Source organism: Muscardinus avellanarius (genome assembly GCF_963383645.1).
Source record: "Muscardinus avellanarius genome assembly, chromosome: 20".
Classification (NCBI taxonomy): domain Eukaryota; kingdom Metazoa; phylum Chordata; class Mammalia; order Rodentia; family Gliridae; genus Muscardinus; species Muscardinus avellanarius.
Genome location: NC_137806.1, coordinates 2637214 through 2660840, shown reverse-complemented (window position 1 = coordinate 2660840; position 23627 = coordinate 2637214). Strand labels below are relative to the sequence as shown.

Here is a 23627-nt window from a genome sequence, read left to right as displayed (position 1 = left end):
ACCCAGTTGGAACCCTAATGAGACAGAGACGGCGTTCTCCTGCCTCTGCAACCTTCTCGGTCTCTTTTAAGGTTTGTTATTTTTTCTTTTCTCTCCTCTCCTTTTTACTATCAATGTATGTTTGTATATTTTTACTACCAATCTCACTAACATGTGTGGGGAGGGAGGAGAGAGGCGTGGAGCAGGATGTGGAGGGAAATATGGGAGCTCAGGGTGCATTTATTTACACATGTGGCTTTACTAAGCTGTGTAACTGTAATAGAGTAACAGATAATATTTTAAAATAGAGTAAACAATCCTCCCTTGAGATGTCCTATTTACGCAGCTCGGGAAAGACATGGTGCTGATGGCCAGAGTAGAAACTGGAAACTCATTCTTAATTTGTTTTTCTTCCTTATAATCTGTCTCTTAAATCTATGTACAATCTTTATCACACACCATGATATGTTCAACCCTTTCTATTTCAATGGCTACACCTTCTAACCAGTTTTCCTCTCCGCTCAAACCCATTCCTCATTCAGTTTAAAAACACTTGTGTATAGTACTTGGGAGGCTGAGACAGGAAGATTACAGGTTTGAGGCCAGCCTCAGCAATGTAGTGAGAATCTGTTTCAAAATAAAATTAGACATGGGGATGTAGCTCAGAGGTAGAATTTCCCTGGGTTTAATCCTCAGTACTGCAAAAAACAAACAAAACATTTGCATAGTACTGGCATGATGAATGAGAACTTTCAAAACCTGGTCCCCGCTTGTCCCCCTGGAATTCTTTCTACGTTTCTCACTACCAACTCTACTCCGTGAATATAAATATGCTTGATTTATGTGACTCGTTATCTTTATCTTAACATTCTTTTCTTGAATTGAACAGCTCTACTTTGTCTAGTAAATACTTGTCTTTCTAAGTATCACTCTGAAGCCACTTTTCTTTTTAAAATTTACAAATTTTATGTCATACATCTATAATTCCAGTTCTTTGGAGGCTGAGATAAAAGGACCACAAATTCAAGACCCCCTCAGCAACTTACTGAGATTCTCAGCAAATTAGTGAGATACTGTTTGAAATATTAAAGGGGCTAGAGTGTAGCTCAGGAGTACAATGACCCTAGGTTCAGTCCCTAGTACAACAACAACAACAACAACAACAATAACAACAACAACTACTACTACTTTAGAATGCAACAACACAGTTAGGAACTATGCTATGGATAATTCCGGCATTTGGGATCCATAGCCCAACATATTTATCTCTGTGATAAAATTCAACATAGAGTATTCACAACCTTAAATGATCAGTTTCTGTCACTGATGTATAATATATCCACACTCTGATCTTGGAAAGTTCATATCCATCTGTATCATCAGTGGATAGGACATCAGTTCTCTTAATGAAGACCAGAAAGAAGGAAAAAATGAACGAATATATGCAAGCTTACAAACCTTTAGCGTAGTTTACCCTACTTCAATAGTGAAGCTCAAAAATAAACTATTATGTCTTCAGATGTTTGATAGGTTGTGATTGTTGAATGCTTTTATTGCTTAATTTTGCTGTAACATTTTCTCCTTAGCCTATTCCTAATTTATACTACTTTCCTTTAGGAAAAGAACTTTGTATGACTCACAGTCACACACTAGCTCTCCAATAAGTGTCTAGAATGATAAAGACACAGTTCTTTCCTATGATTCTCTTTAAGTAAGATTCATAACTGAAGCCAAATATCACATGGCTATATTGAACTAAATATGATTTCTGTCAGCCGAATTACATGAGGCCCTGATGGGAACAGGGATAAATAATTTGGCAGGGTTTCTCCTTTTGATTCACCTCCACCTGCTTACCTTACCTCTAAGATCCAACAAGTTGCCTTTATCACAGGGAATACACACCAGTAGGAAACAACAGAGATAGAAATCTCCAAACTTAGACCAAAAGAAAAGAGTTTCACAGGTTCAAGGTTAGTCTTTAGACCAAAAGCCGTCTCCCTTTTCTTTCATTTACTTTACGTCTTTTGTACCGGCCATCAAAATTCCAAAAGTCCATTAGGAACCTGAAATGGCTTTATATTTCTTCCCCATTTTTCTTTTCCAGTTGCATTTCAGACTGAGTAAAATATTTTTAAAATATTTACATTTTTACATAAATATTTATATAAAATATTTTAAAATATTTTAAAAATACTTACATTTTTACATAAATATTTATATAAAATATTTTAAAATATTATAAAAATATTTACATTTCAAAATAGTACAATATTTTTTAAAAGTACAATCATTAACATATGCTTTTTAGACTTTTATCTTTGGAGCCTTCATTAAAAATTACACTGTAATAAAATATAAAAGTAAGTAAGCAAACAAATAATCAATAAAATGTTAGTGGTTTTTGGATTTCACTATGATTAGCCATTCACCTGTTTCTTAGTCTCTTTATTTTATTTCACTGGGGACTAAATGCAGGGGTATTCTACTTCTAAGCTAGACCTCCAGCCCTATTTTATTGTTTCTTTTGAAATTGCTGAGGCTAGATTCAAATCTGCACTCCTTCTGTCTCAGCTTCCCAAGTGCTGGGATTATGGGTGTGCGCCACTGCACCTGGCACGTGTGGTTACTTCTTGGCATGTGTGGATACTCCACTCTCTCTCTGACATAGGTAATCACAGTAGAGACAGTAGGTGCCAATGCAGACCAGTGCTGCATGCATTTCCTCAATTTCTCACCTTGTTACATGGATGATGAGACTAAAGCTGGTAGCACTAAATACGTCCTCCAAGGTTGGACACGTCATGCACGTGCTGAGGATTAATTGCCCCATGGACTCTAAGCGACATGACATCTCCCCAGATCCAAATGTGACTCCTAACTTAACTAAACTTAACTAAAATCAGTATTCATCTATAGCCCTTGACTTGATCCATCCTGAACCTTTAAGATGGCAATCAATTATAAACATACTTATTCAAAACATTTACATAAATGTTTCAAAAAGATTAAGAATACACGAGGGCATTGTTACGATTATACATATTATTATGATGGTTAGACATAGAAAATCCCCTGAAGAGCTCATGTATTAATGTTCAGAGTTCATGCAATAAGTCATGAGAGTTGTAATCTCATGAGTGGACAAATTTATTATAGTGGACTTGCTGGGTGGTAAACTATGCAAGTGGCCCGTGGCTGGAGAAGGTGATCCCTGGGGGCATGGCCCCGTGCACTATGTTTTTGCCTTCAAGTCCCCTTGTTTCCTTGCTTTATGTTTCAACCTCCATGATATGAAAGCACAGCCCTTGCTCTCTCCCTCTTTCTGCTTTCCACAGCCATACCCTGAGATCACAGATTCAGCCTCACATGGACTGATTCCTGAAATCTCCAAAAACTGTGAACAAACAAATCTTCCTTCCTCTAAACTGCACGGTCAGTTGTTTTGAATTATAGTATTGAGAATGTTGACTGAGACAGGTATCCTCCTTTAAAAGGACCTCTATGTAGATGGAAAAAGAAATGAGGCAGGCATGACAGAAATCAGTGTAACCAAAGAGTGATGCCAGAAAGGATCAGCAAAAGCCACATTCTGTGTTTAGCAACTCAACACAGAAAACTACATTATTGATTATATGATCATGCTAAGATTCTAGAGAACTTAGTTTCATCTGTCAAGCTCTCGGTCATTTCTAAATGGCATTTCTTGCCTGGCACATGGCCTTAGTGAAAGTAACTCACAGCAGTTGGATTCATCTTCATTAAAGAGGCAGTCGGGCACCCCATCGCACAGCAGCAGGGACGGAATGCACTGGCCTAGAGGGCACTGGAAGTCTTTGCTGCTACAGAGCCGTGGAGAGGGATCCGGTGGACAGTGAATCTCATCAGAGCCGTCCAGACAATCTTCCTTTCCATCACATTCCCCTGAGCCTGGAACACACTGGAGTGTGTACACACAAGGAAACTGATCAGCTGCACAGAGCGATGGCTGTGTTGGGACAGGCCCTAGAAAAAGAGCAAGTCAAGTCACAGTGGCATTAGGGCAGTCTTCAGGGTATCCCATGTTGAAATACTCTAGAACACATTCATTTTTGTGTTAATATAAAACATTTCGGTAACTTACATCAATTAATTTCCAGTTAGGAAGCATGAATCCCAGACAACACGTGGAATTATGATTAGTGAATATGCATTTTTTTTTGGTGTTAGGGTTGAACCTGGGTGCATTCTACCTCTGAGTTAAAAACCCACCATGATTTTACTTTTATTTTAGAACAGAATCTTGCTAAATTGCTGAGGCTGGCCTGGAACCTGCAGTCCACCTGTCTCAACCTCCTCTGTTGCAACCGTATCATATCTAACCCCCACCCAAGCCACCCCAAACCCACTCAAGTCTGCTTCCTTCACTCCTTTGCAAGCAATGCTCCTGAGAGAATTTTCAACAAACCTTCTATATAGAAGTCTGCTTCAGAGTCAGCTTCCCAGGGAATCTAAAGCACTATCCAACCATCGAAATGCAACTCGTTTTATATTAAATCCCTGCCGAATTGCTTCTCAATTTGTTTTTTGCTGAAATAAATCTGATACAGGATGAACACGAATTCTCCCTTCTAAGCAAAGTCCAGGTAGGTGCCTATCTAAGTGGGTAGCAGAGAGGCCAGTCTCCATCAGTAGACTATTTATTCCAATTCTCTTGTTTTATCCTAGTGAAAAGTCTATATTGTAATGCATGGTATATGCCCATCAGTATAAATGGCTTCTTCCAGTCTTCAAATAAAACTAAAACTCCTAGGAGGGGTGCTGTGTTTGTCTTTTGACTTGAAACCAGTCTGCTGTGTGTACTCTTTGAGAACGTTGACGCTGGAAGTTTCCTAAAACTAGCTGGCCATGGTGGCTCACATTTGTAATCCCATCATTTGGGAGGCTGAGACAAGAGAATCGGGCTTCACAGACAGCCTCAGCGACTTAGTGAGGCCTTCTGCAACTCCTTGAGATCCTGTTTCAAAATAAAATAGTAAAAATAGGGCTATGCCGGGCGGTGGCGCACGCTTGTAATCCCTATGCTTGGGAAGCGGAGACAGGAGGATCGTGCAGGTTCAAAGCTAGTCGCGCTGGCTTAGGAGACCCTGTTTCAAAATATAAAATAGGTCTGGGAGTGTAGCCCGGAGGTAGAAGGGCTTCCAGGAACCCCAGTACCACCAAAAAAAAAAAAAAAAATAGGGCTAGGGGTGTAGCTCGAAGGTACAATGCCCCTGGATTCCATCCCCAGTACCACACACACACACACACACACACACACAAAAAAAAAAAAAAAAAAAAAAAAAAAGTTTCCTAAAATTGTAATTACAAATGATTTATTCTTGGGTGTCATCTATGGAGGTATATAGTTATTAAAGGTAAAATCTCTCATTTATCTCTTTAGAATAAGAACAATAGCAACAATTCTCTTTCACACTATGAAAAAATCTCATCATCACACTGAGCTCCCATTCCTGAGAGAAGGAAGACAGTCCTACAAGTCTAGGCACCGTGTACAAGTCCAACTACATGATAGTCTGGAAAAAGGCAAAACTGGAGAGAAAGTCAAAAGGTCAGTGGCTGTCAGAAGTGGGAGGTGGTGGGAGGTGGGGTGAGTGAGAAAAAATAAAAGGAGATGCACAGGGCATTTTTACATTGTGAAACCATTCTATATGAAATGATACTGGATACATGTCATTATATATTCAGCAAAATTGATACAATTATTAATACCAAGAGTGTTGATGTAAACTATGAAGTTTGGGTGATAAGGACGTACCAGTGTTGGTTCATCTTACTGAGTGAGAATAAATGTACCACTCTGGTGGGAATCCTGAAATTTGTGGAGACTGAATATGTACGAGGGCCACATGTAGGAACTATGTTTTCTGCTTAATTTTTCTTTTTTTTTTTTTTTTTTTGGTGGTACTGGGGGTGGAACCCAGAGGCTTTCTACCTCTAGGCTATACTCCCAGACCTATTTTATATTTTTTATTTGGAAACAGGGTCTCACTAAGTTGCTGAGAGCCTCACTAAGTAGCTGAGGCCAGCTTCGAACCTGTGTGATCCTCCTGTCTCAGCCTCCCAAGTGTGGGGATTACAAGCGTGCGCCACCACGCCCAGCTCTGCTTAATTTTTCTATGATCCTGAATCTTCTAAAAAAAAATATATATATATATATTCATATGTATATATCCTACCATATACTGTTTTTATATATACTCATACCAATATTAGTATTGAGCTATATGAATACATACGTATCCCCGTATTTTTAGAACCTGTATTGCAGCATATAACTCATGTTTGTTGCCTTTCTCCTGAAATTTCTCTGTCTCTAATTTCTCCAAATACCTTTTAAAATGCAGACATTTAGTTGGGTGTGGTGATGCATACCTATAATCCCAGTACTTGGGAGGCTAAGACAAGAGGATTTCAGGTTAGAGGCAAGCCTTGGGAACACAATGAGACCCTATTTCTGTGTGTGAAGATACAGAGTGTGTGCATATGTGTTGTGTGTGTGTGTATCTCTATCTATCTATCTATCTATCTATCTATCTATCTATCATCTATAGTTGGAGTGTAGTTGGATTCAATTTCCAGTACCCCCTTCACATACAAATAATTATACTAAACAAATAAAATGCAGACATTTAAAAATGTGTGCACACTGGTCAAGCACCTGGGTCCTGTCCAGTAAGTCCGGTAAGCTGCTTAGTCGGGCCATCTGAAAGCAAGGGCCTGAGCCACAGACTAGCGAGGGCACAAGTCAAGTGGTGTCAGATCAGCCCCAACCCTCGGCAGTTCCTTGGAAACTTACGTTATTGTTATTGTGTTGGTGAGCTATGCTGCAGAAGAGCCTAGCATGCTTGTGCAGAAGAGAAATTTGCCAGGAAAGCAAATGGAGACAGCAAGACCTGTGTTGGCAGTGTCCTTCCATGCCCCAGAGTACTGTTAAAATTGAAGGATGTAGTAACGTGACACAGACCCTCAGAAGTGTCAGTGGCTATGAGAGAGGGAAAAAAAAAGGAGAAGGAACCCCAAAACATGCGGATTCATTTTGAGGCCATGACTCCTTCAGCATCACTCATTAAGTATTTTGTTTGGTTTGTGGTTTTTAACAATGTCAATATTTCTCAAGCTACATCAGATCAAAAATATCTTCTAGACTTGATGCTGGGAATAGAAGCAGCAGCTCCTATGAAGGCTCGGTTTAATGCTTTAGTGAAATGTTTCTCAAAAGGAGGATCACAACTTTCAAGTGTGTTGGAATCAACAATTAAGGGTCTCTCAGCGATAGTTTTCATCTCACTTATACTCTGTATACTGAGCTGACTCAGGGGTATCACAACATGTTATGCACTTGTTCCCAGCTCTTACCCCGTTCTTACCAAATATGCTTCCTTCAGTAGAGAACAAGGGTGCGGCTTAATAGCTATTATGTAGATATGCTTATAAGGTGCCACTCTCTTGTGTAGACTTAAAAAGTAGTGTGGCAAGCATATGAATATTGCCTGTTAAGTGTTTCAGCAGGAAATTAGGTTAAGAAATGCTGCCTTAAAGTTTAGGGCAGCAGTATCACAGTTATAAGAAAAGCGATTCAGAAACGAGAAAAAAAGCCTGTCATCACAGGTGTGCAGCACCATGAAGAAACTGCAATCGCATCGCTCCGACAGCATCTTCAACAGGCTTGTACCGGATCAAACCCTTGATTTCCACAGAATCTGGACCTTGTCAGTTAGACTTTTGGGAGAATTTATCAGTGCATAAGAGAACACTGCAGTATCTTGGTACCCAGCAAGGTTAACGGCATTAGGCATGTCTTCAACACATTTTTCAATAACAAATCAATGGCCTAAATATTAATTATACTTTCCTTGTTTACAAATATAGATTTAGATAAAAAAATGGATAAAGTACAGATTCTAATGACTAACTGACTATTTTAATTGATTTAATAAACCACACAATAGAATCTGGAAAGCTATTTTCAAAACATAACTTTCTCGAGATATTTGAATATAAACTATAGTTTAGTAACTAAACAGAATTTATTTCATATGGCTGCTATGGGTTTTACTTATTGTTTCAGAAGTTCATGGCATTTTACATAAGAGATTTTTGCAAAAGATGTTGAAGTCTAAACGTGCAAGAATAAAGCCTTTGTTATATAACAGATATTGGAAAAGAGGAAAGAAAAAGTCTTTAAGAAATAAAAAAAACACCACTTGGGCAAAGGGGATCATGAATTGACACCGTTAGCTGACTCAGCACTCCCAGTGACCAAGCCGTCTCTCTGCCGCCACGTCCCACTTGGTTTTAGGTTCTGGAGCTCCTGTAGCTCCAGTCCTTGACAGAATGTTATGTTTCCTTGATCACTTCTGTTTAGACAATAGTGAAAATACATTTCTTATAACAAAAAAAGATTACTTGATACTGATAATGCACAGTAAAGTTCAACGAAATGTTCTTAAATTCCCTAAAGTTCAATAAAAGCTCGAGGTACCCAAGGATGAAATGCCGAATGTTTTATCTTCAGGATTAATATGTTTAGTGAAAACAAAATTGATTGTTTTGAGAGGAAAATGGTATCACATAAAACTATTTTGAAAAGCAGAAATTAAGCTGTTGTCAGATTGCTATACTTGCTGACAAAAATGGTAAGAAAGCTCAGTATAAAGTATGTAACACCGGGCGTGGTGGCGCACGCTTGTAATCCCCGTGCTTGGGAGGTGGAAACAGGAGGATCGCGCAGGTTCGAAGCCAGCCGCGCTGGCTTAAGAGACCCTGTTTCCAAATAAAAAATATAAAAAAATACGTGTTGGAGTGTAGCCCGGAGGTAGAAGGGCTTCCAGGAACCACAGTACCAAATAAATAAATAAATAAATAAATAAATAAATAAATAAATAAATAAAATGCATCAGTTATAATTGTTAATTATCTCTGGCAGGTATTTCATTAAAATCATCAAAAACATCATAAGTAACTGTCACAATAATATTACTATTATTATTGTTGTTGTTATATCATTATACTGAGTATTGGACCCAGAAGCATTCTGCCTCTGAGCTACATCCCGTCTTACTTTATAGGGTTTCACTAAGTTGTGGAGGTCCTCACTAAGTTGCTGAATCTGGCTTTGAGGCCAGCGACCCTCCTGTATCAGCCTCCCAAGTATTATGATTACAAGCGAGTACCACCAAATCCAGCTTAGATTATAATTTTTAACATTAATTTTTAAAAAACTATTGGTTTGAGTTTATTTTAGGTGTGTATTTTCACAAGAGCTTTTGATATAGTGTGCAAATATAATTTTGGTCGATTTAAAAGATATCTCTCATAGGGAGCCCAAAGAGAATCATTTTGGTGTTCTCATTTTATTTCTACATATCTAAGAGCTTACACATTCTTGGAAAGATGAGCTGTGACCTCCCATTGGACTGGAGAAAGGAGAGTTCTGGCGCACATAGACATGTGCTGACAGCAGGTGGAGAACGTGACTCAGAAGGCCTCATCTGCCTTGTCAGAAGGCCATGCATGACTGAAAGGCCAGAAGTCAGCCAGAATAGACACAGAAAAAATAAAGTTTCCAGAAGTTAGAGCCATCACAGAAACTGATAAGTACTTGAGAACTGGTGCCAAAGCAAGTGATAATTATCTTCAAAGGGAATAGTAAAACTAAGATAAACATAGGATGAGAAAGTGCTCACAGAAATGCAAAATGCATAACACACTTTACATGCGCTTGTATATGAGTATATAAATGAGTAAAACATGTGTGCCTGCATGTGCACACACACGGGCAGGTTACTTGAAACCGAGAAGCCGTTTGTTAGTTACAAAAAATTTAGAGGCTAAATCATGCCTGTGGAAATGAGCTATGTAAGCAAAAGAAAACTTTGGATGGTGGTGGAAGAGTTTTCTGTTTTCAGAGCCCTCTCTTCCTCAGTTCATAGAGAAGCTGAAATTTAAAAGAAAATCAAAAGCTAAAGAATAGAACGTAGGTGAATGAAGGTAGAAGAAAACGGGAGCTCTCACGATGGTAACTATTCAAATAACCTTTGGCTCATACAGAAAGTTAATTGCCTTGATTAACTACCCATGGGGTAGTTACCGTGGAGGGCGAGGGGAGTGGAGGAAACAACAGGGAAACACAAGACAATGCTGCCTGAAGGTCTGTGTTTATACTTTGAACCTCACTGTCATGTATGATTACAACTCACCGATAAAAAAGAAACAGCACGCATGACAAGGCCCCAAAGGATTATCACTTTTACTCAATATCAATATTTGCCACATTATAGAGGATTCCTTAGTAACCAAAAATAGTGATACTGCTGAACATGACTGAAATTGCATACATGATGAATTTCCTGCCTTCACAAACCCCAAATAATCTAAAACTTATGTAAAGGTGGAAAATACAGAAAAGTCTGCAACATTAGGGTGGTTGCTGGTCATTTCTTTCTTGCGTGAAGCCTGGGACTCAGAGAGGCTCCAGAGGATTGCAGATTTCTTCCTGCTTTACCGTTTCCAGATGGGGCGGCTGTTCCAGGTCTGACCCCTGTGTGTGAGTGCAGCCTTAACCATATGCAATGTTGGACCAGGTTACGTACTGGGCCTAATTTCATGTTATTATTCACTGATGGGCCATATTTACTGCGACTTAATTTAATAGCTAAGGAATTCTCCATTCCTAAACTCTTGACTTCTAACTTTAGGGTCACTATCATTAAACATATTTTGCTCTGAATTCATCCTTTACACTACTTTTAACACACATTCCCCAAAGAATTCTCCTCTAGTGTGTTTCTTAAGGGCTTACAGGATTGAGTCTACTGACTCTAGTCAGTATTCAATCAAGTGACATCTGATTCGGTCTCACCAAGATTATGCCCTACCCCATATAAATTTCCAATTGCAGAAGAAATAATTACTCAGATGATAGGATGAGCATTGTACATCCGATATCGCTTGTGTAGAGGTAGGAAGAGGACTGCCGTCCTGAGTCCTATGGGAGGAACAGCTTTTATTGACAGACATTATGAGCCAGTGTTTCAACACCAAGGGCTCATTAGTAGAGTTTTTTTTCCTATTAGTAAAGAAGATTTGAGAAAGGAGAGTGAAAAGCCATTTCTCCACCATATACACAAATATACACAATTTAAGGCAGTCTCAGGATTGTAGGTGATCTACATGGGAAGGGATAGTGTTCAGCTTCACGTGCACTTTGGGAGCCTGTTCCCCCTGCATCTAAAGCCCAAACGAGTCAAGCACACTCTATGGCGGTCTATCCGCGATCTTCCAGGTGTAAGTCTCATTGCCTCTATGACCCAACTGAACAGAACCAGTGACTGTTACCATAACTTCCAATTAATGGGGCACTGGCTCTGACAACAAAGACAAATGTAGATATAAATAACTTGGTAACTTTTGAGGAATATAAAAAAGTCAGCTTAACCTAAAGTGTGGAATGTTATATATATGATCATATTAGTGTGTGTTTTATGTATGTGTATTTGTGTGTGATGGCAAGGACTGAATCCAGAGGTGTTCTACCTCTGAGATGCACCCGCAGCCCTTTTTTAATTATTGTTTTTGAAACAGGGTCTTGCAAGATTGATGAGAGTCTCACTACTTACTGAAGCTGTCCCCAAACCTGAGATCTTCCTATCTCAGCCTCCTAAGTACTGAAATTATAGGTTTGCGCTAACATGCCTGGCTTGATTATATATTATTAAACCTACAAACATACAACATTTTAGGCTAATTTTTGCCTCCCAAATTGAAATAATTAAATGTGATCATATTAAATTGTGTGAGGTCATCTTGTCCCATTAAATAACATGGGATCTCGGAGATTTTTGGTATGACCAGGCAACTCAGATATAACGAGGAATACTAAAATACGTTCCTGTGGAATCCCAGAGAAGGCACAGCACATAAGATGACTACACTCTACATTAAGTTGTAATTCAGGCCGGTTGTGGTGGCGCACGCTTGTAGTCCCCGCGCTTGGGAGGCAGAGACAGGAGGATCGTGCAGGTTCGAAGCCAGTCGCGCTGGCTTAAGAGACCCTGTTTCCACATAAAAAAGTATAAAAATAGGTCTGGGAGTGTAGCCCGTGGGAGTGTAGCCGGAGGCAGAAGGACTTCCAGGAACCCCAGTACCACCAAAAATTAAAAAAAAAAACAAATAAATTGTAATTCAACACTATTTCCATTACAATCAGAAAGCCCAGGAGTAAGATCTCGGTATTTTGGGTCTTGGCTGTCTCTCCATTTGGTCGAGCATCTGTTCTCTGAGCAGAGAAGCCCAGCACACGCTGGCCACTTCTTTAGACCCTTTTACTAAAACCTAGTTATCTAACTCCACATTTTTTATTTGGAGCATATTGATATTATTACAAAATGTAGACCCATGTATGTACATAGGGTCTTTCTTTGTGGAGCCAAGAAAGTTATTTTTCTTTTCTATTTCCAACTAGTTCCACAAAGAAACACCAGTCTTTTCTGAGTAAAATGGTCTAATAATCCACTAACATCTTCTTCCAGAAACTGGTCATTCTGATGAAGTCATTTGTTTTTCTAATAAAAATAAAAAACTTTCATAAAACTGAATATTTTGGTGAAACAGTATCACATTCTTATGCTATTTCTTATGCAACATACATAAGGTTTAATAATAAGGTTTAAATAATATCTGCATGCTTTCTAGCCAACAATACATGCATTTCAGGGAACAAGGAAACTGTAATAAAAGTAAACTCTGCTTGCTTGAGAGAACAAAGTGGCCAGAGTTAGGCTGAATATGAAAACTTCCCTGGATTGACATACTTGGCCTAGTAAGATATGTAGATGCTGGGCATTTCTGAGTGAACGTTAGAGTCAGCAAAGGTTATATTTTTAAAGTGACTAGGAATTTAAGAATTAGTAATTATTCCCATATGGCAGAGAAATTATTGTTATCAGTCCATATTTTATTTTACATATATCATATTTCATCTATCAGTATATGTAATATACATGTATTTTATACACACTTGTTATGTTATATATTAACTAAATATATTTGTTAGATGTTATATGTTTTTTATAACTAAGCATATGTCATAGATTTAGTCTTTAAATATATATGTTTTTGTGGTCAATACCATGGCCCACATAAAAACATTGACCTTTAAGGCAAAGAGTCGAAATGGTGATTTGTGCTTTGTCTACACATTCACCGATAGAGGCTTATCAAATCCAGGTAAATGGGTTCCAGTTCACACTGGGAGCGAGAGCCTTCTATGTTTGACCTTTGAAATTCTTCCCCCTAACTCAGCAAAATCCCTTCCAGCCTGATGATCAGTAGGGAACCAAGAAAGAACCCCCCTCCTGGCTAACCAGGACAGCCACCCCAAAGCTCTCAAGCACAGAATCCAGGCTTGGCTCCCTTGACCTGCACGGTATCAGCTCGTAATGCTATTTTCTGCTTCTCATGCTTTTGCCTTCAAATCTAATTTCTTTCCCAGGAGTAAAGACGAATCACTCCATCCTCCAACAAATAAGAGCCTTGTAAACTCCAATAATACATTTTAAACCTAATAATATTCGATAGTCCAATATGTGAACCAGGACTGATTGATAATTATTTTCTTTCAGAGGAATTCACTATTTTAAAATGAGGTCTTAGGAACCACGTACAGAACCGAAATTATAAAAGTGAGCCTTGCCTTAAAGTCATGGTTCCAATAAATAATCTATAATGGCTATAATATGCAACATAATTTACAATGATATTTTATACTGACTTTAATTCTATCTCATATAACACACACACACACACACACACACACACACACACACACACACACACACACAGTGTTACTGCAAAGGCAAAATGCAACCCAGGGGCATTCTACCTCTGATCTACACTCCCAGTCCTGTTTATTTTAGTTTTTATTTGAAAACATGGCTTTAGAGGCCTAGGCTGGCCTCTGAATCTGCATTCTTTCGGTCTCAGCCTCCCAAGTATTAGTATTACAGGCTTGTGCCACTATACCCAAGCTTCCTATTTTTCTTAACCAAACTTAGAGTCAAATATCATTCATCCTTGTTGACTTCTAACAAAACAAAACCAAAATAGGGTAATGGCAATGACAATGGGGATTTTTTTTTTTAATGTAGGAAAGCTGAAAACAAACTGCAAATATCTCATAAACACCACAACAAGGCTAAGGAAATTTAAAACACAGTGCAGCTTCCTGTGGGGCAGATTAAGGATAAATTCTTGAAGAAGACAGCTTCTGCTCCACCTATGAAACTGGGGAGACACAGCAGGAGAGAGGTAAAGGGGGCGGGGCGTTCCCAGGAGACCCAGGCCTGAGGTCCGGGAGATGAGAGGACTGGGGATAATCAGAGAAAGGCATGGGGACCTCTTCGCAGGCATCATTTTTTAGACAGAGACGTATTCAGAAGCTGGAGCTGTACTAAGCATGAGAAACTCATTCAATAATCGCTGAGAATCTCAAAGCATCTTCTTTGTAAGGTCTACGGATTTACATATTTTGGTTACTTTTCCTCTTCTTGGTGCTCTCTCTCCGAATGCCAGGAGAGTAGAAATTGAAGGTTTATTGTTGCTGGTCAACATTACAATTTGTTTTAAATGTTGCAGAATCTATAAGCTGGATGAAAACATGCGAAGGTAAACGGCCACCCGGTAGGGAAGCGTGCGGTGGAGCTTAGCTGCAAAAGAGTGAGGAGGAGACTGAGGCGTGCACACAGGCCAGGCGCTCAGTGCTATGCTGCCCACTAGCACTTTCGATTTTGAGGGAGGGACAGTTAGAGACTGCCCTTGGCCATGGCAGGGAACAACAGAGCCCAGCCGCGGAAGCAGATCCCCAGGGCCGTGGCCTCCGCTAATCCAGCCTTCTTAGGACATCAGCCCCAGGTTTCCTGCTCATTCTTCTGACTTGGATTCCAGACTTCCTTTCTGATTTTGGAGCTAACTATACAATATCATATCCTTCCCATAAATGTGTGTGTGTGTGTGTGTGTGTGTGTGTGTGTGTGTGTGTGTGAGAGAGAGAGAGAGAGAGAGAGACAGACAGACAGACAGACAGACACTAGAGATGGGAACCAGGGGTATTCCACCTCTGAGCTACACCCTCAGCTCTATTTTTTTTTTTTCAACAGGGACTCACTAAGTTGCAGGGGGCCTCACTAAGTTTCTGAGGCTTCCCGCAAACCTGTGATCCTCCTGTCTCAGCCTCCCAAGTACTGAGATTACAAGCCTGCGCCGCCACACCCAGCTTTCAATAAATAAACCTGGTTTTTGTTGTTAATTAAATTAGACCAACTCATATTTTTTTTTCTTTCTTTCTTTCTTTCTTTGCTTGCATAAAATATTCTTTCAGCTCAGGATGAGTAAGAAAGATGAGAGGTCTCCTTTACTGGAACTTGCAATGCAATTTAACTTACAATTAATGTAACTCGCTTGGTAATTATATATGCGTGTGACAACACAGACACATCAATTGTTCAGCCATACAGTGGCGACCTAACTGAGGGGATGGGAGGGGGAAAGAGGGAGATTTCCTAATGTGCATTAAAGTCCATCACTAAGGCAAACATGAGAAGGAGGGAGGGAGAGGAAACGGGGCTGGAACTGGTAAGCGCTAACTGGGTGATGTGTGCGTGAATGCCTCTGCCATCTCGTACTCCATTAAGATGTATGACTACAATGCACCAACAGAATGTTAAAAAAAGAAAATTAGCAGAGGTGAAAGCAGACATAGATAAATAGATAACTTGCTATGTAATATACAGTAAGTATACATATTATCCCTTAATTGTGAACTCAGTAAAAAACATAAAAGAAGGATTTGAGCTAGAACTTGGGCAGTAAAATGAACAAAGGGGGAGGGAACAAAGGTAAGATCTATAGAAGTTACTAGTGTACTGAAAGGAAGGAGATGGAGAACAGAAAAATAAAGTAACAGGTTTCAAAGTAGAGAATTAGAAAAAGATAAAGGTATAAAAATCTGATGTCACTTCTGCAAATCATGTCTCTATAATCACAAACTGGCAGCATGGGAGGAGGTTAACATATCATCTATTTAATTTCTCTGATAACATAATCTAAGGAGTCTGATTTTACCAAAATCGTATAAATATTTACTGTCACAGTCTTCGTATAGACTCTGGACTCCAAAATTTTATTCCACTTGTAGCCTTTCAACAAAGCCACCCAGAGTCTGTGGGACACTTCACAAGACAAACTCTTTCTCTTTTACTCTCTTTCTTCTTCAAACAAGGGACCGAGAACAAAATTGGAAAAGGCAGTCAGGTGGGCACTGAAAAGAAGTACCACCTAAATTCAGCTGATGATGATGTACTTATTTACCCATTCACTCAACATACTTATTAAGTTCCTATTACATAGCAGAAATTCTTTGAGGAATAGAGAATGAAATATTGACCTAAACTGAAAAAAGATCTATTCCTTTGAATAATCTGCGCTTAAGAGATTACACCTGGCCTGGGATTATTCCTTAGATGTTATCCTTGTTCAAGTTCAGAGACAGAAAACAAGTATAGGAGTCTCTATTCAAGAATGGAAGGAGAGCTATTATTGTTTAGCAGTGATAATATTTAAAACATTCAAATACGCAGCTTCTTGTTCCACTTGAATTCATTAAAGAATTTCATTCTTTAATTTTCTTGGGACTTTGCTACTTGCTATCAATTTACATTTACCAAGTCAAGATAAAGAGCTGCCTAAGATAATATATCTTTTTGATAGATTCTGCATGTACTTTCTGAAAAGCGATTTTCTCTTCTTTCAACCAAAAGAATCTAAGAAAAAGATGTTCATAAGGCGAATCCAACAAAGTGGAGATTTCTCAGCTTTTAAAAACAGCATTATCTCTTGACATTCACTGTTTTTATTCAAAGGAGCAGGAGACTTAGCATATTTTAGCAAAAATGTTAATCAGAAGAAGTCTAGAAGTGCTAGGTCATGTAAGAACTATGCTTAGGTTTTTAAAAAAATATTATTAATTTGAAATACAGAAAATAGCTAATGCACCTTGTTTAGGAAAGGAACACTTCTAAATCCTCACCATGAACATGTCATGGGAGAGAAAAACTAAGTCAATGGGCGGTGAGTTGGTGTAATGAACATCTGAGCCCAGTTCTTGATGATGCTAGGCCTTATTGTTTCCATGTGTATTAGCTTCCTAGAGTAGCTGCAGCAAAGTACCACAAACTGGATGGTTTAAAACAGCAGATGTTTACAATAGTCGCCAATGTTGGAAGTGTGAATTCAAGGCCGTGCTCTCTGAAGTCTCCCGGGAGAAGCGGGCTCATTCCTTCCCCTGAGCTTCTTGATTTGCTGAGCATCCGTGGTATACCTTAGCTTATAAATGCAAGTGTCCACGTCTTTCTTCTTTATTTTGTGTTCTCTTGAGTCCCTGTTGCTGTGTCCCTTCTATTCTTCAAATGAGGATATCAGTCATATTGGATAAAGAGCCAACTGGCCTTTAGAAACTTGCATTTTAATGACATCTGTAAAAATCTCACTTCTTCATAAGGTAACACTCTTATTCTGGGGAAGATGTCATGGCCTGAATCTGCAGGGCTGGGTCTCCAGGGCAGCGATGTCCGGAGGCAAGACTCCTGGCAAGTCACTGCATCATCAAAGCTGTAACCCCTGACGGTCTAACAGTCTCATCATACGGTGAAGGTGGTGGGAGCTTTAGGAGCTGGGGCCTCCTTGGAGATCACAGATCACAGGGCATGTGGCTTGGAAGGGTTTCTCTCCCTCTTTCCTTCCTTCTGGCTGCCATGAGGGGAGAAGCTTTCATCCACAATGCCCTTCTGCCCAGACGTCCTTTCTCACCTTAGGCCCAAAGGAATGGATCCAGCCAGCCATAGACCAACACCTTTCACGCTGTGAACCAGGAAAAACCTCTCCTCTGCTAAATGATATCAGTTCTGCTGGTCACAGCAATGAAAAGTTGACCCACGCGGACATGGATTTTGGAAAGACATACTGGGTCTCCTAGACCAGTAAATTCCTATATGCAATTATCTGTACCTTTCGGTATTTGCTCCCTTCTGTGACCCCTGACAAAATTGAATAAACATTCAAGTGCTTTCAACTCTCTTACACCCCACTGTTGCTTCAGGCACTTTATATCTTCACATATAGTTCTAAAATTTTTAATGTCCTACAAGCCTTGTCAAATGTTTCTTCATCATAGAGACAAATACAATACTCATTTCAAACAACTGAAGAAGAAAATGGAAAATATCTTCTACCTGTGGAAACTCCCATAAAGAAAGCAGAATTTGTGAAAATAAATAGCTTCCTCTGCTGACTCATAATTGCTAGAGATGCTTTACTGCATGGAATTCATGTCATTTGCAAAATGTTGCCCAGGGAAACCTAAAGTAATTAACAAAGGCTAGAGAAATAATAATGCAGAAACTGAGGATGGGTGGGCGTGGGGCTGCTGTTTCCAGTACAGTATTCTAAATGCAAAAGATCCTGCAGGTAACCTGGGTAATAAATGCCATTGTTCTGTATTTCTTTAGAGAGAGTGTGTGTGTGTGTGTGTGTGTGTGTGTGTGTGTGTGTGTGTGTGCGCGCGCGCGCGCACGCGCCCGCGCACGCGCCCGCGCTTGTGAAGTGGTGAAGACAATAAAGAACCTAACATGAAGTTGAAAGCTGTTTCTAATCTATTCTGGACACGAGGAGGAAAGACCATCTTGTTAAGCATATAAATCTGGATGTCTTAAAGGTCTGCAGGAAATTTTGGAGTTAATTTACCTGCCTGAGCTTGTTTGTGTTTCGTCTGAGTTAGCTAAGGGAAGGTGGGCAAAGCGAGTCATTCTGATGGTGTAGAATTTTTCACAGTCACAGGGAGCTGAGTGATGGACAGACTTGAAGGACTATTAAAGAAAACATGGATCTAAACTTCCTTCCCTTGCTTTATTTGGTAAGCGTTCACAGAGGCAGGTCTTATACTGTCAGAATCTTTGCATTTTCTACAACTATATTTCAATGGAAAATTGTATTCTATTTTGGGCATTTTTAAAGAATAAAATAGAAAATGTGAAGAGATGTTTATAAGATTTAATCTATTTTAAACTTTATGTAAAATATTCCTGGAAAATAAAGTTTTCTTCACTTAATACTAATACTTACACGACCATTTTAACCAAATGTTTCTGAGGCATATACAACTGCCATATATTTTTTCTCTTCTTGAAAGTCTTCAAAAATTCTATATGAGTCTGTCGGCTGCTTTCTGGAAACTCAAGGCCACTGTGCTAATATAAACTAATTCTAGATGACTCATTCTTACACAGCATAAAGGTTTTGCTGCGGCACAGGAGCAGGACAATCAGATGCCTGAACTAGAACAAGTTAAACAAAAGGTTTCATTTGCCTGATGTTAAAAGAAGCTAAGGTATAACCCATCTTGTTATTTCTCAAAGTTTCAAAATGATGGGTCACTATTAATTAGAATTACTATTAGAAAAATACAAAATTCAAAGTAAACCCATCTATACTGCAGTTTCTCATATTAATTTTAATCATTTAATTTTGGCAAAGATTAAAGCAATGATTGAGAGCTGGGAATGGAACTTGTTTAGTGTATGCTAAACAAGTGGGTAGAGGACAATTTTTAGCACACACATAAAGACCTGGGTCAGATCTGCAGAACTACGTAAAAATTAAAAAGCCTCCTCGACTTCCAGGCTTTACATTATGTATATGGAAAGAAATACGACAGTCCTAGGTGATTATACAATAGACCCAAAGCCCTTATATTTGATGCGTTTTGTTTTTAAAATAGGCCTTGTTTTTCAGCTTCATCTGCAGTTCTATGTGAAGATTGATAAATAATTTTTACTTGTTTTATTAATAAAACAAGCAGAAAATGATTGCCCGCAAATATGTAGCTCTTAGTTATACTTATTATAACCTTGTGTTTTTGTTTTAGAAAGTAATTCTATTGTTTGTCCTAACTACAAACAATGCAGTTTCAAGCAAACATTTTAAAATAAAAAGGACCAAGACAAAAATAAATATCATTCACACATTTCTCAGACACACACACACACACACACACACTCACATATTTCTGTTTTTTCAGGGTTGGGGGAAGGAGAGGTTAATATGGGTGGAGACAGTCTCCCAAGGTAACAGAGGATCCAGGGGCCTTTTTCTTGGACAGTTATTGTTCATTTTTTAAAAATTTTTCCTACAAGGTCTCATTCAGTTGCAGGGAGTCTCACTAAGTTTCTGGAGCTGGCTGCAAACCTCAATCCACTCGAACCTGTGATCTTCCTGTCTCAGCCCACTGAGTACTGGGATCATAGGAGTGTGCCACCATGCCAAGCATGGCTAATCTTTGGTATCAAGAAAATAGAAAATAAAGCTATACTAATAGAAACCTAGGTCATCGGGAGTTCTCAAACAACTTTAGTACAAAGTTACTTTGTAGTCCAGAAGATATGAAAACTTCACAGCAAAATTTATGGGTGGAAAATCTTGACCTCTTACTACATATATTTCATTGTATAAGTAGGAAATAAAGTAATAAAGCCATTCCTCTGAATTTTCCAGTCATTCTATATTAAGATATACATACAATGGAATTCTGATACTTGGCCATAGACAAGACTAAAATGATGTCATTTGTAGGGAAGTGGAAGAAACTAGAGACTGTTATGCTAAGTGAGACCGCCCCGTTTCAGAGGGTCAAGGACTGGAAGTTTCTTCTTACATGTGGAAGCTAGAGATCAAATAGAACACACAGGGGACTTTAGCTAATGTGAAGATACACTTTTAGATCGTGGCGGGGTTGGGAGAGGGAGACGGTGGACAGGTGACGATGGGAGAAGGGAGAGTTCTGTGGTGGTCCGTGGGGTGCTGCTGCCATGGGACTGACCCTTGTGAGGAGGGAGGAAGGAGGAACGGGGTGGGAGGTGGAGGAAAATACACCAAGAGCGTGTGCATGGATGTGTGAATCATATTGTAACTCATAAGATGTACAATGCCACGTACCAATAATTATATATAAATGTTTAATCAAGTTTTATTAGTGAATTTATATTGCATATGTGTGTGTGTGTGTGTGTGTGTGTGTGTGTGTGTGTGTGTGTGTATAAAAACCAATACTTGTTGCCACTTTCTGAAGGAATCACTTACCTCCAGACACACACTCTGGGGTGAAAGAGATGTCATCAAGGGCAATAAAGATGCTGTCATTTCCACTCAGGTCAGCTTCGAATGCTACCTTGAATGGACTGTTACTGGAGAGAGTTGCATGCCCATATGTCCATCTGGTTCTTTTATTTCCAATCACTGACCATACCAGGATGTTGAGTCCTGATTCCTCAATGGTAAACACCTAAAAGAATAATGACAGTCAGGAAAAGCACACTCTTTATGATTGGATGTAAGGAACATTCAGGCATCCAGCTGTGTGACTAATGAGAGAAGAAAGTCTCTGGCTACAGGGCAGTTTAATACATTGACCACAGTGTTTTCTATCTGTAGAAACCATAGCTTAAAAGGGAGATAATGCAGAGGTAGAATATCCCTGGATTCAATCTTCAGTACCACACACATATACACATAAAGATAAATAATAAAAATAAAAAATAAAGTGAGCTGATGGATGTTATGTTTTCTCTGGTTTTATCATACTAGTTTCTATGTACCAAATTGGACATGATCAATACCGTGACCATCTTAAGCATCTCAAAAGTCAGAGGTGATATAAAAGGGGAATTTTTATCGCTATAGTCGTTGGTATATGTCAGGTGAAGGTTGTATTATTGGAGTAAAAGAGAAACTCTCAGGATAAATGGAGATGAGGTTCTGTATGTCATTTCAGAAACCAAATAATGTGTACAAAGCACTTAACATTTGGGTAGAATAGAAGGTCTTCCTGGGTTAATTAGCATCAATATTTAGCACTAACGTGCAAGGACTAACAAATACAATAAACAAGTTAAATAAAAATAGTTAGCTTTGAAACTAACAACCATATTAAGTTCTAATATTTTAACAGGAAAAATAAGAATAAAATTAAAGATTCCACTCTTAACATTTTTCAAAAAAATCTAAATTTTAATAATAAAAATGGTAAGGTTGAAAATATATACACACATGTATATATGTTTTATCTTTATATTTTTTGGGTGATGCTAGGTATTGAACTCATGGACTTACCATGCATGTTAGCCAAGTATTCTACCACTGGGCTACATCTTCAATCTAAGATATTTGTTGACATTTCTTTCTACATTCAAATTTCACAGTTATTTCCTTAGTTGCTAACACTAGGTATACATATGAATGCACATATAGATTAAATCTGTTACAAATGGCTTGTGATGTTAGTAGTCACTTTGACACAGAAAAGTGACACTCAGAAGAAAAAGGATGTGTGAATAGAAATTTTCTTCCATTACAATAGTTTTTGTTTTTTCTAATAACTTTCTTCCCTAAAACATCTTCCCTTTTCACTTTCTATTAGTGTCAAAACTTGTCTATAGATCATTTATCCTCTAAAATTTATCAAAAATAATACCACGCATTCTATTACGTGTGATGAACTTTAATTGACACCTGAAAATGCAACGAAGAATCACTAAAATAATCCAGAATCATAAATCAACCATGTTGTTGTCAATCCCTGCTAGTATAAAAAGTCTAAGTCAGGACAAAAATCCAATTGTTATTAGAAATTAAACACAGCTAAAATAAATCATGATGTGCAGAGACTAAAGAAAAACTGAAAATCTTGTCCAAATTTTGAAATTTTTAAATGTGAAACTTCAACACTATAATCAAATTGAACATTTTGGAAAAATAGTCATTTTCCAAGCAAAAGTCATTTTTATGTTGCTATGTCACTTAATGAAATAATCTAAGATTCAATAAGAAAGGAATTTGGGTTAGTTGATTTTTCCAAGACTATCATACCCATCCCAAAGAGTCTTTGATTCCAGAATTTTGAAGATACTCATTTCTCAAATTCATGCAAAATTTTCCCATTTTTTTTAAAGTTAAAAGAAGGTGCAATGTTTCATATCTTGCTGGTATCAGGGTCAACATAAAGATTCTAACTAAAGTGAGCTCTGCTTTCTTCATAAATTCTGATAAAACCAATTTTAAAAGGGATGGCTTTGTTATATTTATTTTCTAGTGCCTTTTCTAGACGAATCCATGATTTAAACAAAATTACATGAAAATATAATCCTGTTTCTTTCTATTTACCGCCAAACCTTAGCCTATCCATATATTATTTTTGTCCTTATTTTTATTATTTTTACAATTCGTTTTTTCCCTCTACATCCAGTCTTTTTAATGTGTAGTCAACCCTACAGGCCTCTGCTCAATTCATTTCCCTCCATTTTTACCTCATTCTACTTCTCCACACACCACCACGATCCCTATATTTCCTTCATGAGCATTAAACATGCCAATAAATGTCAATATAATTTTTCAGATATTTGACTAAAATACTACTTCAACATAACTCTGCCCAACTTCACTAACTTTCTACTTTGGTCTATGAAAGTTCTTGGAAGTTAATAGGTTGTTTTGACGGTAACATA

At 38.4% G+C, this 23627-nt stretch overlaps 1 protein-coding gene across 1 annotated transcript in view; it reads right to left on the bottom strand.

The window, feature by feature from the left end:
* The window catches only part of MALRD1 (MAM and LDL receptor class A domain containing 1), a gene marked incomplete at both ends in the record, with an annotated part of 671257 nt that overhangs the window by 140131 nt on the left and 507499 nt on the right, over positions 1 to 23627 (bottom strand). Inside the window, 2 exons of the mRNA XM_080717079.1 lie at positions 3721 to 3984; positions 21208 to 21409. Coding sequence (XP_080573205.1) covers positions 3721 to 3984; positions 21208 to 21409 — 466 coding nt within the window. The remainder of the gene's footprint in view (positions 1 to 3720; positions 3985 to 21207; positions 21410 to 23627) is intronic.